This window comes from Rhinopithecus bieti, unplaced genomic scaffold (genome assembly GCF_001698545.2).
Source record: "Rhinopithecus bieti isolate Rb0 unplaced genomic scaffold, ASM169854v2 scaffold_26676, whole genome shotgun sequence".
Lineage (NCBI taxonomy): Eukaryota > Metazoa > Chordata > Mammalia > Primates > Cercopithecidae > Rhinopithecus > Rhinopithecus bieti.
In genome coordinates, this window is record NW_016812009.1 from 1,155,375 (window position 1) to 1,168,286 (window position 12,912).

A 12,912-nucleotide genomic window follows, 5' to 3' on the forward strand; every position below is an offset into this window, starting at 1 on the left:
AGGCGCCCGCCACCTCGCCCAGCTAGTTTTCTGTATTTTTTAGTAGGGATGGGGTTTCACTGTGTTAGCCAGGTCTCGATCTCCTGACCTCGTGATCCACCCGTCTCAGCCTCCCAAAGTGCTGGGATTACAGGCTTGAGCCACCGCGCCGGGCCGACAATGAAGTCTTGCATTCCAATGACATGCCACTGTTCTGTTGCACTTTAACAAATGTATGCAAAAGATACATTGATGCTGTATATTTTAACAATTCCGGAAAGACCTAGGGAATAAAATAATTAAAATTATTATCACCTAGAATTATCTTTCCTCATGCCATAGCACTCCCACCTGCCCCCCCGCCCCACCCGCCCCCCCCCTGGGAGGAAAATGTGAAGAAAGTAAGTATATCCAAAGAGTTGACTTTTTTTTTTAGGGGGCAGAGTCTTGCTCTGTCGCCCAGGCTGGAGTGCAGTGGTGTGATTCCGGCTCACTGCAACCTCCGCCTCTCCAGTTCAAATGATTCTCCTGCCTCAGCCTCTCGAGTAGCTGGGACTACAGACGCCCGCCACCACGCCCAGCTAATTTTTTGTATTTTTAGTAGAGATGGGGTTTTGCCGTGTTAGCCAAGATGGTCTCGATCTCCTGACCTCGTGATCTGCCCGCCTTGGCCTCCCAAAGTGCTGGGATTACAGGTGTGAGCCACCACACCTGGCCTAAGAGTTGGCATCTTATCTGGAATATGTAACACTAGTCAGAATTTTGGTAAAGAATAATCTATTCCATTTCTACTCCAACTGGGTGTACTTCGATTCCCAATTCTGACACTAACCACCTAGAGTTAATGCAGACCCCACAAGTTAAGGGATCAGTTCTTCAGATGCACTTCAAGGTTCTCCAGGCCTCTCATCCTTCTGACCAACTTGGCTAAAAATTTAGGAGTTCCTGAGAGCCCTGTGGGTCTGTAATTTGCTAGAATGACTCAGAACTCAGGAAACAGCTATATTTATGATTATAGGGTATTACAAAGTATACAACTCAGGAACAGCCCAATGAAGAGAAACATGAGACAAGGTATGGGAATGAATGTGGAACTACCTGGCCTCTTTCTATGTACTCAGGGAGCATCTCCTTCCTGACACATCAAGGTGTTCATCAACCACAAAGCTCCACCAAGGTTTAGTGTCCAGAATTTTTACTGGAGTTTCATTAATAGGCATGATTGATTGAATCTTTGGCCATGTGATTGAACTCACTTTCCAGCTCCCTTCCCTTCTGGAGTTCAGAGGGTCCCAAAGTTCCTTTCTGGTGGCCAGCCCTGATTCTGAAACTTTCAGGGGTCCCACAGGGAGTTGCTTGTTTAGCATAACAGATACTCATCACTTAAGAAAAACCAAGGGTTTTAGGAAGTTCATGCCAGGAACTGAGGTCAAAGACCAGACATACTCTTTTTTTTTTTTTTTTTTTTTTTTTTTTTTTTTTTGAGACAGAGTTTCACTCTGGCTAATTTTTGTAGAGACAGGGTTTCACCATGTTGGCCAGGCTGGTTTTGAACTCCTGACTTCAAGCTATCCACCCGCCTTGGCTTCTCAAAGTGCTGGGATTACAGGCGTTAGCCACCATGCCTGGCCCAGATATACTCTTTATTATTCCACACTGACATGCACTCTACAAGAAAAACACTAGTCAAGCAATTTAAATGTATACTACATATATTTACATGATTGTAATTGCACTAAAGTAGAAAATATATGTAATGAAGACAACATTTCAGAAGTTAGTTTGCCTTTTACCATTTGTTTCATGATTAAAAACCATTCTAAGAAGCAAGTGTTTTTACTTTGTTTTGGTTTTTTTGTTCTTGTTTCTGACAAAGGTGTTAAGTGAATGAAAATATATAAATATGATTTAGACAATCGTTTCTTTCCCTTTCCCTCCCCACTCGTTTCCTCTCTTTTCTTAGACCGGGTCTCACTCTGTCACCCAGGCTGGAGTGCGGTGGTGTGATCCTGGCTCACTGCATCCTCTGCCTCCTAGGCTCAAGCAATCCTCCTGCCTCAGCCTCCCGAGTAGGTGGGACTACACAGGCACACACCACCACGCCCAGGTAAGTTCTGTACTTTTCATAGAGACAGGGTTTCCCCATGTCACCCAGGCTGGTTTGGAACTGCTATACTCAAGCGATCCTCTCACCCTCTCACCTCGGTGTCACAAACTACTGGGATTACAGATGTGAGCCACCACGCCTTGTTGATTTAGACAAACTTTCAAAATTTGCTTATAAACAAATGTTTGTTCAAGTCTGTGGAGTTTGGGGTTTTTTTCCCCCATACTGGTAGGAAAATGTGAAGAAAGAAAGTAACACCAGGTATTGAGGGTGTCACCCCAGATACTCTACTCAAAACCTGAGAAGTACAATTGGTTTCTCCCAGCGTAGCAGACAGTTTCTAAGGTGGCCCTCAAGATCCTCAAATTCTGATGTTCATATTTTTGTGTGATTCCTTTCCTTGAGTTAGGGCAGAACCCATGATTTGCTTTCTAACCAGTCATATGGCAAAGGTGATTGACTGTCATTCCCATGATGACATTATGTTATATGGCAAAAGTATGGCTCATGTGGCTCACACTTACTTTCCTGCTGGCCTTGAAGAAATAGCTGCCATGTTGTGAACTTCCTATGAAGACAGCCATGTGACAGGGAGCTGTGGATAGCCTCCAGGAGCGGAGGCTGGCCTCTGGCTGATGGACAGCAAAAAAAAAAAAAAAAAATTAAAGCTCATGGTCCCACAGCCACGAAAAAAATGAATTCTGCCTTCAACCTGAGTAAGCGTGGAAGTGAGTTCTTGTCTCTTCAAGCCTACAGATGAAAATGAAGCCCAGCTGACACCTTGATTGAAGCCAGATGAGATCCTGAAGCAGAAAACCGAAGTAGGCTGGGTTCTTGGAAGGTAATCCTCAAGGAAAAGGGAAGAAGATGGAGAAAACAAACCAGATGCAAGAGATTTGTTCTTCAAATTCTATTCTTTAAAGGTCTCAGTTATTAAAAGCTTCCAACTATTTAAATTATGTAGTGGTCTTTTTTGAAGAGAATATTAACCTTAAGTTTTGTGGTTTTGTTTTGTTTTGTTTTGTTTTTTGAGACAGAGTCTTACTCTGTCACCCACACTGAAGAGCAACAGCACTATCATAGCTCACTGCCACCTCACTTTCCCAGGCTCAAGCTATCCTCCCACCTTAGCCTTCTGAGTAGCTGGGACTACAGGCACACACCACTGTGGACCACTGCACCCAACTGTTTATTATTTTTGTGTGATGTGGTCTCACTCTGTCACCCAGACCTGGAGTGTAGTAGCATGATCTTGGCTCACCGTAGCCTCTGCCCACTCAGTTCAAGCAATCGTCCCACCTCAGCCTCCTAAGTAGCTGGAACTACGGGCATGCACCACCATATATGGCTAGTTTTTTGTATTTGTTGTAGAGATGGGATTTCACCATGTTGCCCAGGCTGGTCTTGAACTTCTGGGCTCAAGCGATCCACCCACCTCAGCCTCCCAAAGTGTGGGATTACAGGTGTAAGCCATGGCATCTGGCAAGTTCTGTTCTGAGTTAAATAGTGAGCTACTTCTGGCTGGACGCGGTGGCTCACACCTGTAATCCCAGCACTTTAGGAGGCTGAAGAGGGTGGAGGGTGGATCACCTGAGGTCAGCAGTTTGAGACCAGCCTGGCCAACACGGTGAAACCCCATCTCTACTAAAAATACAAAAATCAGCTGGGCATGGTGGTGGACGCCTATAATCTCAGCTACTTGGGAGGCTGAGCCAGGAGAATTGCTTGAACCCAAGAGGTGGAGGTTGCAGTGAGCCAAGATCGCTCCATTGTACTCCAACCTAGGCAACGAGAGCGAAAACTCTCAAAAAAAAAGAATAGTGAACTACTTCTGCTTACTGACAAAGCTGTCAAAAGGAAAAGAAAGCATCAATTTAATTCCCCTCAGAATTGTATTTGGAGACTCAGATTAACCCCAAATTCTATTTTGTTTTCTCAGTTTTTTTTCTTGTGGTAAAATACACTAACAGAATTTACCATCTTAATAATTTTAACTCTATTGTTCAAAGGTAAGTACATTTATATTGTTGTGCAGCTGTATCACCACTGTCCATCTCCAGTTTTCATCTTGCAAAACTGAAACTCTATACCCATTAAACAATAGCCTTCCCCTTTTCCCGTCCCCCTAGTACTGGGCAACCATCCTTCTACTTTCTGCCTCTTTGAATCTGACTACTCTAGGTATCTTGTTTAAATTGAATCATACAATATTTGTCTTTTTGTGACTGACTTATTTCACTTAGCGTAATGTCCTCTGAGTTCATCCATGTTGTATCATGTGCCAGAAGTTCCTTCCTTTGTATGACTGAATATATTCCTATTGTGTGTTGTGATTGTTTGTATGTACTTACTTTGCTTATCCATTCATCTGCCAGTGGGCACTAAAAGCTTCCACGTTTTATGTATTTATTTATTACCTAGGAAGGGAAGAAGCTTCTGCCAAATTCTAAATTTTATGGAGGAAAACAAAGCATGGCTGATTAGATAACTAGTGTTTACTTTAGATAGAATATTAATTTTAGGTCTACTTTATGGCATATGGAATTTCCTTAAAATCAGTATTTGTATTATATTTATGCCCATTTTATAGGGTTGGGATAATTTACTTTTTTATTTTACTTTATTTTATTTTATTTATTTTATTTTGAGACGGAATCTTGCTCTGTCACCCAGGCTATAGTGATGATTAGGTTATGAGGGCTTTATCCTCATGGATGGATTAATGTTATTATTTTGGAAGTGAATTAGTTATCTGGAGAGTGGGCTAACCCGGTGAAACCCTGTCTCTACTAAAAAATACAAAAAACTAGCCGGGCGAGGTGGCGGTGCCTGTAGTCCCAGCTACTCGGGAGGCTGAGGCAGGAGAATGGCGTAAACCTGGGAGGCGGAGCTTGCAGTGAGCTGAAATCCGGCCACTGCACTCCAGCCCGGGCAACAGAGCGAGACTCCGTCTCAAAAAAAAAAAAAAAAAAAAAAAAAAAGGTGAGTTCAATTCTCTGTTGCTCTCTTATCATGTGATACTTCCACCATGTTATGATGCAGCAAGGTCCTCACCAAATGTTTACCCCTCAGCCTTGGACTTCCAGCCTGCAGAATTTTAAGAAGTAAATTTCTCTTCTTTATAAATTACCCAGCTGGTGTTACTCTGTTATAGCAACACAAAACAGAGCAAGACAGTTATGTGTAGGTGAATAAGTAACATCAACAAGAAAAAGATCAGAAAGAGTAGACTCCAAACTGTTAGCACTAGATATGCCTGAAAAGTAAAATTAAAAGTGATAGGAAGGGGGCCAGGTACAGTGGCTCACGTCTGTAATCCCAGCACTTTGAGAGGCCAAGGCGGACGGATCACCTGAGCTCAGGAGTTCAAGACCAGCCTGGCCAACATGGTGAAACCCCATCTCTACTGAAAATACAAAAATTAGCTGGGGATGGTGGTGGGTGCCTGTAGCCCCAGCTACTCAGGAGGCTGAGACAGGAGAATTGCCTGAACCCAGGGGGCGGAGGTTGCAGTGAGCTTGGGATCCCGTCACTGCACTCCAGCCTAGGCAACAGCGAGACTCCCTCTCAAAAAAAAAAAAACTGATTGGAAGGGGATTATTTTCCCCAATTTTACTATACATACCTTCATATTGGTGAATTTAAGAATTTTACAGTGAGCGTTTTTTAATTTAAAAACAGAGTATGTAATTATTTTTTCTTTCCTTTCCCTTATATTAATTATCTCTACCTGTGCTTTACCCACTGAGTAGGTAATTTTCAACGAATTTCACTGGAACATAGTAATGGGTAGATTTCAAGAGGTGTATGATTTTAATGAGATTTGCAATTTAAAGACTTGAATGCTCCTTGTCATGTAGCTATTGGCTTAAATACATACAGTCTCTAACTTATGATGGTTTGGCTTATGATTGTTTTGACTTGACCATAGGTTTGTCAGGGTATTAAATGTATATTGCACATATGATTTTTTTTTTACTTATGATGGGTTTATTGGGATGCAATCCCATTGTAGGTTGAGGAGCATCTGTATTGCCTTTTTGGTACCTCTTAAAGATTTTTTAAAATTATCAGAAGAGCCCTTTAGTTGTTACCACATTGCCTTGTTTCATTTTCATCAGTGTTATTATCTTCTACTCTTACTTACTTTGATTGATAGATTTTTAAAAATGTTTAATTATTTTCCCTCCACTAAAATCTAAGATCAATGAGAACAAGACCATTCCTTTGTCATTTTTGTGGCACAGGGCCTAAAATAATGATTGGAATAAATAAGCAGTTAATAAATATTTGTTGAATGAAAAAAATCATACATAGTCTTACAAGTTCAGGAACTTATTAACCATCCCAGGGATGGTTCATCTATGGTGAACTGCACTTAACACTGGATGGATGGTAATTTATAGGACTCTAGTAATTAATACCAGTTTGTTTATGTATAGTGGTAGACATAAATAGTATAATAACAAAACTGTGTATGCAATACATTTTTTCAAACATTGTTATGTCTAAACCACACATTTATCAAAGAGTCATTGAAGAGCACATGGAAACTGGGAAAAAGAGAGAGGGGTGCTTTCAAAAAAAACACTTAATCCTATACTCTGGCTATAGGTTGTCTTGTCTAACAAGTACATTAGCTAGTAAATGTTTCTTCTTGGTACTGAGAATTATAAAAGGCAGTATGAATGACTTGGTTTTGCTGGTCCAACCATAAAAAAACTTAAATGCCAGCCCAATTGATGGTGGGTTACATTCTATACCTAGGCAAACAGAGGATATTAAGTTGGACTTGCAGGTTATTAAAAAATGAAAAAGTAAAAATAGAAGATAAAAGGAATGGTTTCAAAAAAATCTGAAGCAATAGATAAGTTCTTCTTAAAGCTCATTGATGGAAATGCAGATTTCCTAAGATCTGAGAAAAAACAATTGAAAAAGGAAATGCAGATTTTCATTTTTCGTTTATCTAAGTAGAGTAAACCCTGAATCCGAGTCAGGTTTCATCCACAAATCAAAATCTTACCATTCAGTTTGACAAGATGGAGGTAGATACTTAAAAATCTTTGGAAATATTTGAGAAGATAGATAAATGGTATGAAAGTAGTAGCAGTGATTATTATTTTTCGTTCACTGTAGTATAGTAGAGGAGAGTGTAGTGTCGTAGTTAGATGTTGAGCTATGTGCCTGGAATTGAATCTTAGCTATGTTTCCCACTAGTTGTGTGACCTTGAGTAAATTATCTGTGCTTCAGTTTTCTTGTCTATATAATTGGGATAATAAATCCTTCCTCAAAATTGTTGGTAGGTTTAATGAGAACCTGTGCATGTGTTTTTAGTTCTTAAAATAGCGGTGCCTGGCAGATAATATACTATCACATATTCCCCTACTATTTTTTTCCAGCAAATAGAGGGTACTTATTTCAGCAACTGTATGGAGGATGGGAAGATCCTACCCTAGAGGAATTCACAGTTTAGTGAAGTTCAAGAGTATACATCTTCTCTTTTCAACCCAGCTCTTTTTTTCCCCAAAATCTTGTATTTTGTTTCCAAAGGAATTAATTCGAGAATTTAGTCTGAATCTTTAATTTTACATGATAGTCAAAGAAATGGTTAGAGAATTGACCTGCTGCCTTGAAAAAAATAAAACATTTTGAAACCATTTTAATTTTGTTTTATAGATGCTTGTTTGCTACTGATGGGTGTGAGCAAGTTAGATATTCTATACCGGAGACTTCTCCTAACAAAACTTTTTATCAGAGGATGGGGAAGGCCAGAAGATCTCAAAAGGCAAGCAATTTTTTTTTCCTGAATACTTGTTCTGAATTTGTTGTTTTAATGAACATTTAAAACTTTGTTATAAAATCCCTTACTCTCAAATACAGAGCATTTGTCTAGCAAATTAGACATTAAACTATGTAAAATGCAATTATTTCCTTTTACTTTTGTCTTTTAGTTATTTCTCTTAAATTTTAGCCCATATCATAAATTGTACTATTTTAAAATAATTCAGATTTTTTAAATAGCTCTCAGAAACACAGGGTAGATTTTTTACTTCAGTAATTATTAAGCTGATAAGAATTATATGTAGTTTCCAAGGATTGAGTCTTCTTGGGTAACCCGAATTTGTAGTGACTTTAAAACTGGAATACACTGTAGCTCATAGGAAAATCTGGACTTAAGAAAATGAATTTTCGCCCAGGATTGGTAGCTCACTCCTGTAATTCCAGCACTTTGGGAGACTGAGGTGGGCGGATCACGAAGTCAGAAGTTCCAGACCAACCTGGCCAACATGGTAAAACCGTCTCTACTAAAAACAAAAAAATTGGCCAGGCGCGCTAGCTCACTCTGTAATTCCAGCACTTTGGGAGGCCGAGGCAGGCGGATCACGATGTCAGGAGTTCAAGAACAGCCTGGCTAATGTAGTGAAATCCCGTCTCTACTAAAAATACAAAAAATTAGCCGGGCGTGGTGGCGGGCACCTGTAATCTTAGCTACTCCAGAGGCTAAGGCCGGAGAATCGCTTGAACCCGGGTGGCGGAGGTTGCAGCAACCGAGATCGCGCTACTGCACACCAGCCAGGGCGACAGTGTGAGACTCTTGTCTCAAAAAAATAAATACAAAAATTAGCCAGGTGTGGTGGCGTATGCCTGTAATCCCAGCTACTCGGGAGGCTGAGGCAGGATTGCTTGAACCCGGGAGGCAGAGGTTGCGGTGAAGTGAGATCGCGCCACTGCACTCTAGCCTGGGTGACAAAGCAACACTCCGTCTCGGAAAAAAAAAAAAGAAAATGAATTTTCAGCATTGGTGGCTTTAATTTTGAGTCTTGTATGTATTAATTACTTTCTGAACAATATTGTTTCTCGCATTTTTCTGAAAAAAGTGTTCAGTTTGGGAAAAAACAGCCTAATCTCTTTCTTTAATGATCAAAATTAAATTTTAATATGGCTTATGAAGTAGATTTGCTAATTTTTAATTACTGTTAATCAGTCTCAATTATAATATGCCTAGTAGGTGATATAAAAGATGACTTTTTTCCTTTTTGTCTTCTTTCCCATAATAGACTCTTTGAATTCAGAAAGATGATTGGAAATCGAGAGAGATGCCAGAATCTGGTTTCAAGCGATTATCCAGTACACATTGATAAGGTATTCAAATAAGAGAAAAACAGTTATAGGAATTGTGGTTTGACATAAATATGTCTAAGAATAGATTACATATTGGAGTATAACAACAATAAACACTAAAATATGAGTGCAGTATGGATTTTTCATTTCATATTTAAAGAATACTATTTGTGGGCCGGGCGCAGTGGTTCACGCCTGTAATCCCAGCACTTTGGGAGGCGGAGGCAGGTGGATCACCTGAGGTTGGGAGTTCTAGACCAGCCTGACCAACGTGGAGAAACCCCGTCTCTACTTTAAAAAAATACAAATTAGCCGGGCATGGTGGCACATGCCTATAATCCCAGCTACTCAGGAGGCTGAGGCAGGAGAATCACTTGAACCCGGGAGGTGGAGGTTGCAGTGAGCCAAGATCATGCCATTGCACTCCAGCCTGGACGACAAGAGTGAAACTCCGTGTCAAAAATAAACAAATAATACTATCTGTGCACTAACTGGATGTTGTTAATAACTACGTTCACGTATATTTGGGAGCATATGTTTATTACTTGTCTAAATATATAGAGAAGTATTTAGGCTGGATATTTCTGGATCTCATTTTCTGTCTTTAGGCTCAGGAGGGTTAAACTACTCAACATTACAGAAGAATAGTGAGTATTAAAGGGGAGTAATCTAGTTGGAGAATCAACACATAAGAAATTATTAGCAAACAACTGTTAAATAACACCAGGAAAAATATTATGGGATACAGTTAATTCCTGAGAGAATGGTAGAAAGAAAAAGCTATAAAATTAGAGAAGACAAGGATGTTTTGAAATCTTTTTTTTTTTAAAGGAGGCACCTGGTTTTCTGTAAAATATTTCTAGGTTTATGTAATTGCATACTTTGATGTATTGTTGGAGAGGGGATACAAATAGGCAAGCTTCACACATCCCTCACTCCCCTTCAACCAAAGTAACTGTACTTGCATCTCATATGTTTTGGATATCTTTAGATTTCTCTTTTCAAAAGAGTTCGACTGCTAAGAACAAAATTTTATAGATTGAAAACCCCTCCTCTACATCATAGAAGTTCTTTCTGTATCTTCTGAATTAATAACATTTCTCCCTGTACCCTCAAATTTTGCCAAATATTTTTATCCTCTATATTTTTTCTATTAAAAAATGATAAACTTAAAAAAATTTAAAATGTACCAAGTTAAAAAAAAAAATCTCCTTTAATCTCTGCCACTTTCCACTACCTAATTCCATTTCCCTCCCAAGAGTGAATTGCTGTTAAGATTTTGGAATGCATTCTTACTGATCCACTACCCTTAGTTTTTAAAAACTGAGACAAGGATATCCCAGCACTTTGGGAGGCCGAGGCGAGAGGATTGTGAGGTGAAGAGATCAAGACCATACTGGCCAACATGGTGAAACCCCATCTCTACTAAAAGAAAAATAAAAAAATGAGCTGGGCGTGCTGGCGCGCACTTGTAGTTCCAGCTACTCGGGAAGCTGAGGCAGGAGAATCACTTGAACCCAGGATACGGAGGTTGCAGTGAGCCGAGATTGCGCCACAGCACTCCAGCCCGGCGACAGAGCGAGACTCCATCACGAGGAAAAAAAAAAAAAGCAATTGAGATAAAATTCACCCTTTTACAATATACAATTGAATGGTTTTTAAATTACATTACCAAGATGTGCAGCCATCAACATTGTCACTAATTCTAGAATATTTTCATTGTCCTAGAAAGAAATCCTGTATCCATTAGCTGTCACTTTCCCTCGCCTCTTCAGCCACCTGCTGGCAATCACTAGTCTACCCTCTGTCTCTATGGGTTCTCCTACTGTGGACATTTCTTATAAATGGAATCATGCAATATGTAGCTTTTTTTATCTGGCTTCTTCACTTAGCATAATGTTTTCAAGGTTCATCCATGTTGTAGCATGTGTCAGTACTTCTTTTTGGTTTTTTTTTTTTTTACAGCATCAGAACATTCAAGGAAAACTTTATCCTTTTGTATAGCTAAATAATATTCTATTGTATTGTATATCACAGTTTGCTTATCCATTCATAAATTGATGGACATTTGGGTTGTTTTCACTTTTTGGCTATTATAAATAGTGCTGCTATGAATACTCAAGTATGAGTTTTTGTGTGAACGTATGTTTTTAGTTCTCTTGTGTATACTGAAGAGTTTAATTATTGGGTCATATGATGATAACTCTAAGTTATCATAAGTTTGATAACTAACAAACTGTTTTCCAAAGTGACTATACTATTTTATATTCCCACCAGCAGTGAATAAACATTCTGATTTTGCCATACGCACCAACTTTGTACTTGTCCAAGTCATCATAGTGGGTATAAAAGTATTTCCTTGTAGTTTCGACTACGCCCTAATGGCTGTGAGGCTGAACATCTTTTCAAGTGTGAACTGGCCATTTGTATACCTTCTTTGGAGAACTGTCTTTTCAAACCTTTGCTCCTTTTTACGTTGAGTTCTCCATCTTTTTATTGTTGGGTTGTATCTTGCTTAATTTTAAAATCCATGTTATGTATAATATGTGTAATTCTGAAATTGTCTTTTCTTACCAAGTTGCCAGCTATCAGAAAGCTAATTTGTTGCATTATTTTTCCCTTTAACATTAGTTTGTTCTGCTTCCTTTATTAATAATTAATAATGGGCTGGGTGCGGTGGCTCACGCCTGTAATCTCAGCACTTCGGGAGGCTGAGGTGGTGGATCATTTGAGGTCAGGAGTTCAAGACCAGGCTGGCCAACATGGTGAAACCCCGCCTCGACTAAAAATACAAAAATTAGCTGGGCATGGTGGTGCATGCCTGTAATCCCAGCTACTTGGGAGGCGGAGGCAGCAGAATTGCTTGAGCCTAGGAGGCAGAGGTTGCAGTGAGCTGAGATCATACCTCTGTACTCAAGTCTGGGCAACAGAGTGAGACCCTGTCTAAAAAAAAAAAAAAAAAATTAATAATGTATTAGTTTGTGCTGCTGCTTTATCAAATAACTTATTCTCGTAAAATACATAAAAGGGTTGAGTGCGGTGGCTTACACCTGTAATCCCAGCACTTGGGGAGGCCGAGGAGCATGGATCACTTGAAGTCAGAAGTTCGAGACCAGTCTAGCCAACATGACAAAACCCCATCTCTACTAAAAATACAAAAAAATTAGCCAGGCATGCTGGTACATGCCTGTAGTCCCAGCTACTCAGGAGGCTGAAGCAGGAGAATTGCTTGAATCTGGGAGGCAGAGGTTGCAGTGAGCTGAGATAGCACTCTCTGCACTCTAGCCTGGGTGACAGAGCAAGACTCAAAAAATAAAAATAAATAAATAAAAATGAATACATAAGAAGAACACTTTAAAACTATACTAATAGGCATAAAAAACTAAATTGGAAAGTTTTTTGGATTAAAAATTCAGTTTTAGCTGGAAGCGGTGGCTCAAGCCTGTAATCCCAGCACTTTGGGAGGCCGAGACGGGTGGATCACGAGGTCAGGAGATCGAGACCATCCTGGCTAACACGGTGAAACCCCATCTCTACTAAAAAATACAAACAACTAGCCGGACGAGGTGGCGGGCGCCTGTAGTCCCAGCTACTCGGGAGGCTGAGGCAGGAGAATGGAGTGAACCTGGGAGGCGGAGCTTGCAGTGAGCTGAGATCCGGCCACTGCACTCCAGCCTGGGCAACAGAGCGAGACTCCGTCTCA

The 12,912-nt window shown here is 40.0% G+C and overlaps 1 protein-coding gene across 8 annotated transcripts in view; it reads left to right on the plus strand.

Annotated features, from left to right (window-relative positions):
* The window catches only part of ABHD18 (abhydrolase domain containing 18), a 67,140-nt gene that overhangs the window by 9,205 nt on the left and 45,023 nt on the right, over positions 1 to 12,912 (plus strand). For 5 of the 8 annotated variants that reach the window (XM_017895475.1, XM_017895473.1, XM_017895471.1 and 2 more), the window contains 2 exons: positions 7,764 to 7,872; positions 9,146 to 9,230. In XM_017895475.1, the coding sequence (XP_017750964.1) occupies positions 7,781 to 7,872; positions 9,146 to 9,230 (177 nt within the window). In that variant the 5' untranslated portion in view covers positions 7,764 to 7,780. Of the gene's footprint in view, positions 1 to 2,042; positions 2,087 to 2,835; positions 2,928 to 7,763; positions 7,873 to 9,145; positions 9,231 to 12,912 lie in introns of those variants that run through there. The other 3 variants (XM_017895474.1, XM_017895472.1, XM_017895476.1) reach the window with 3 other exon arrangements.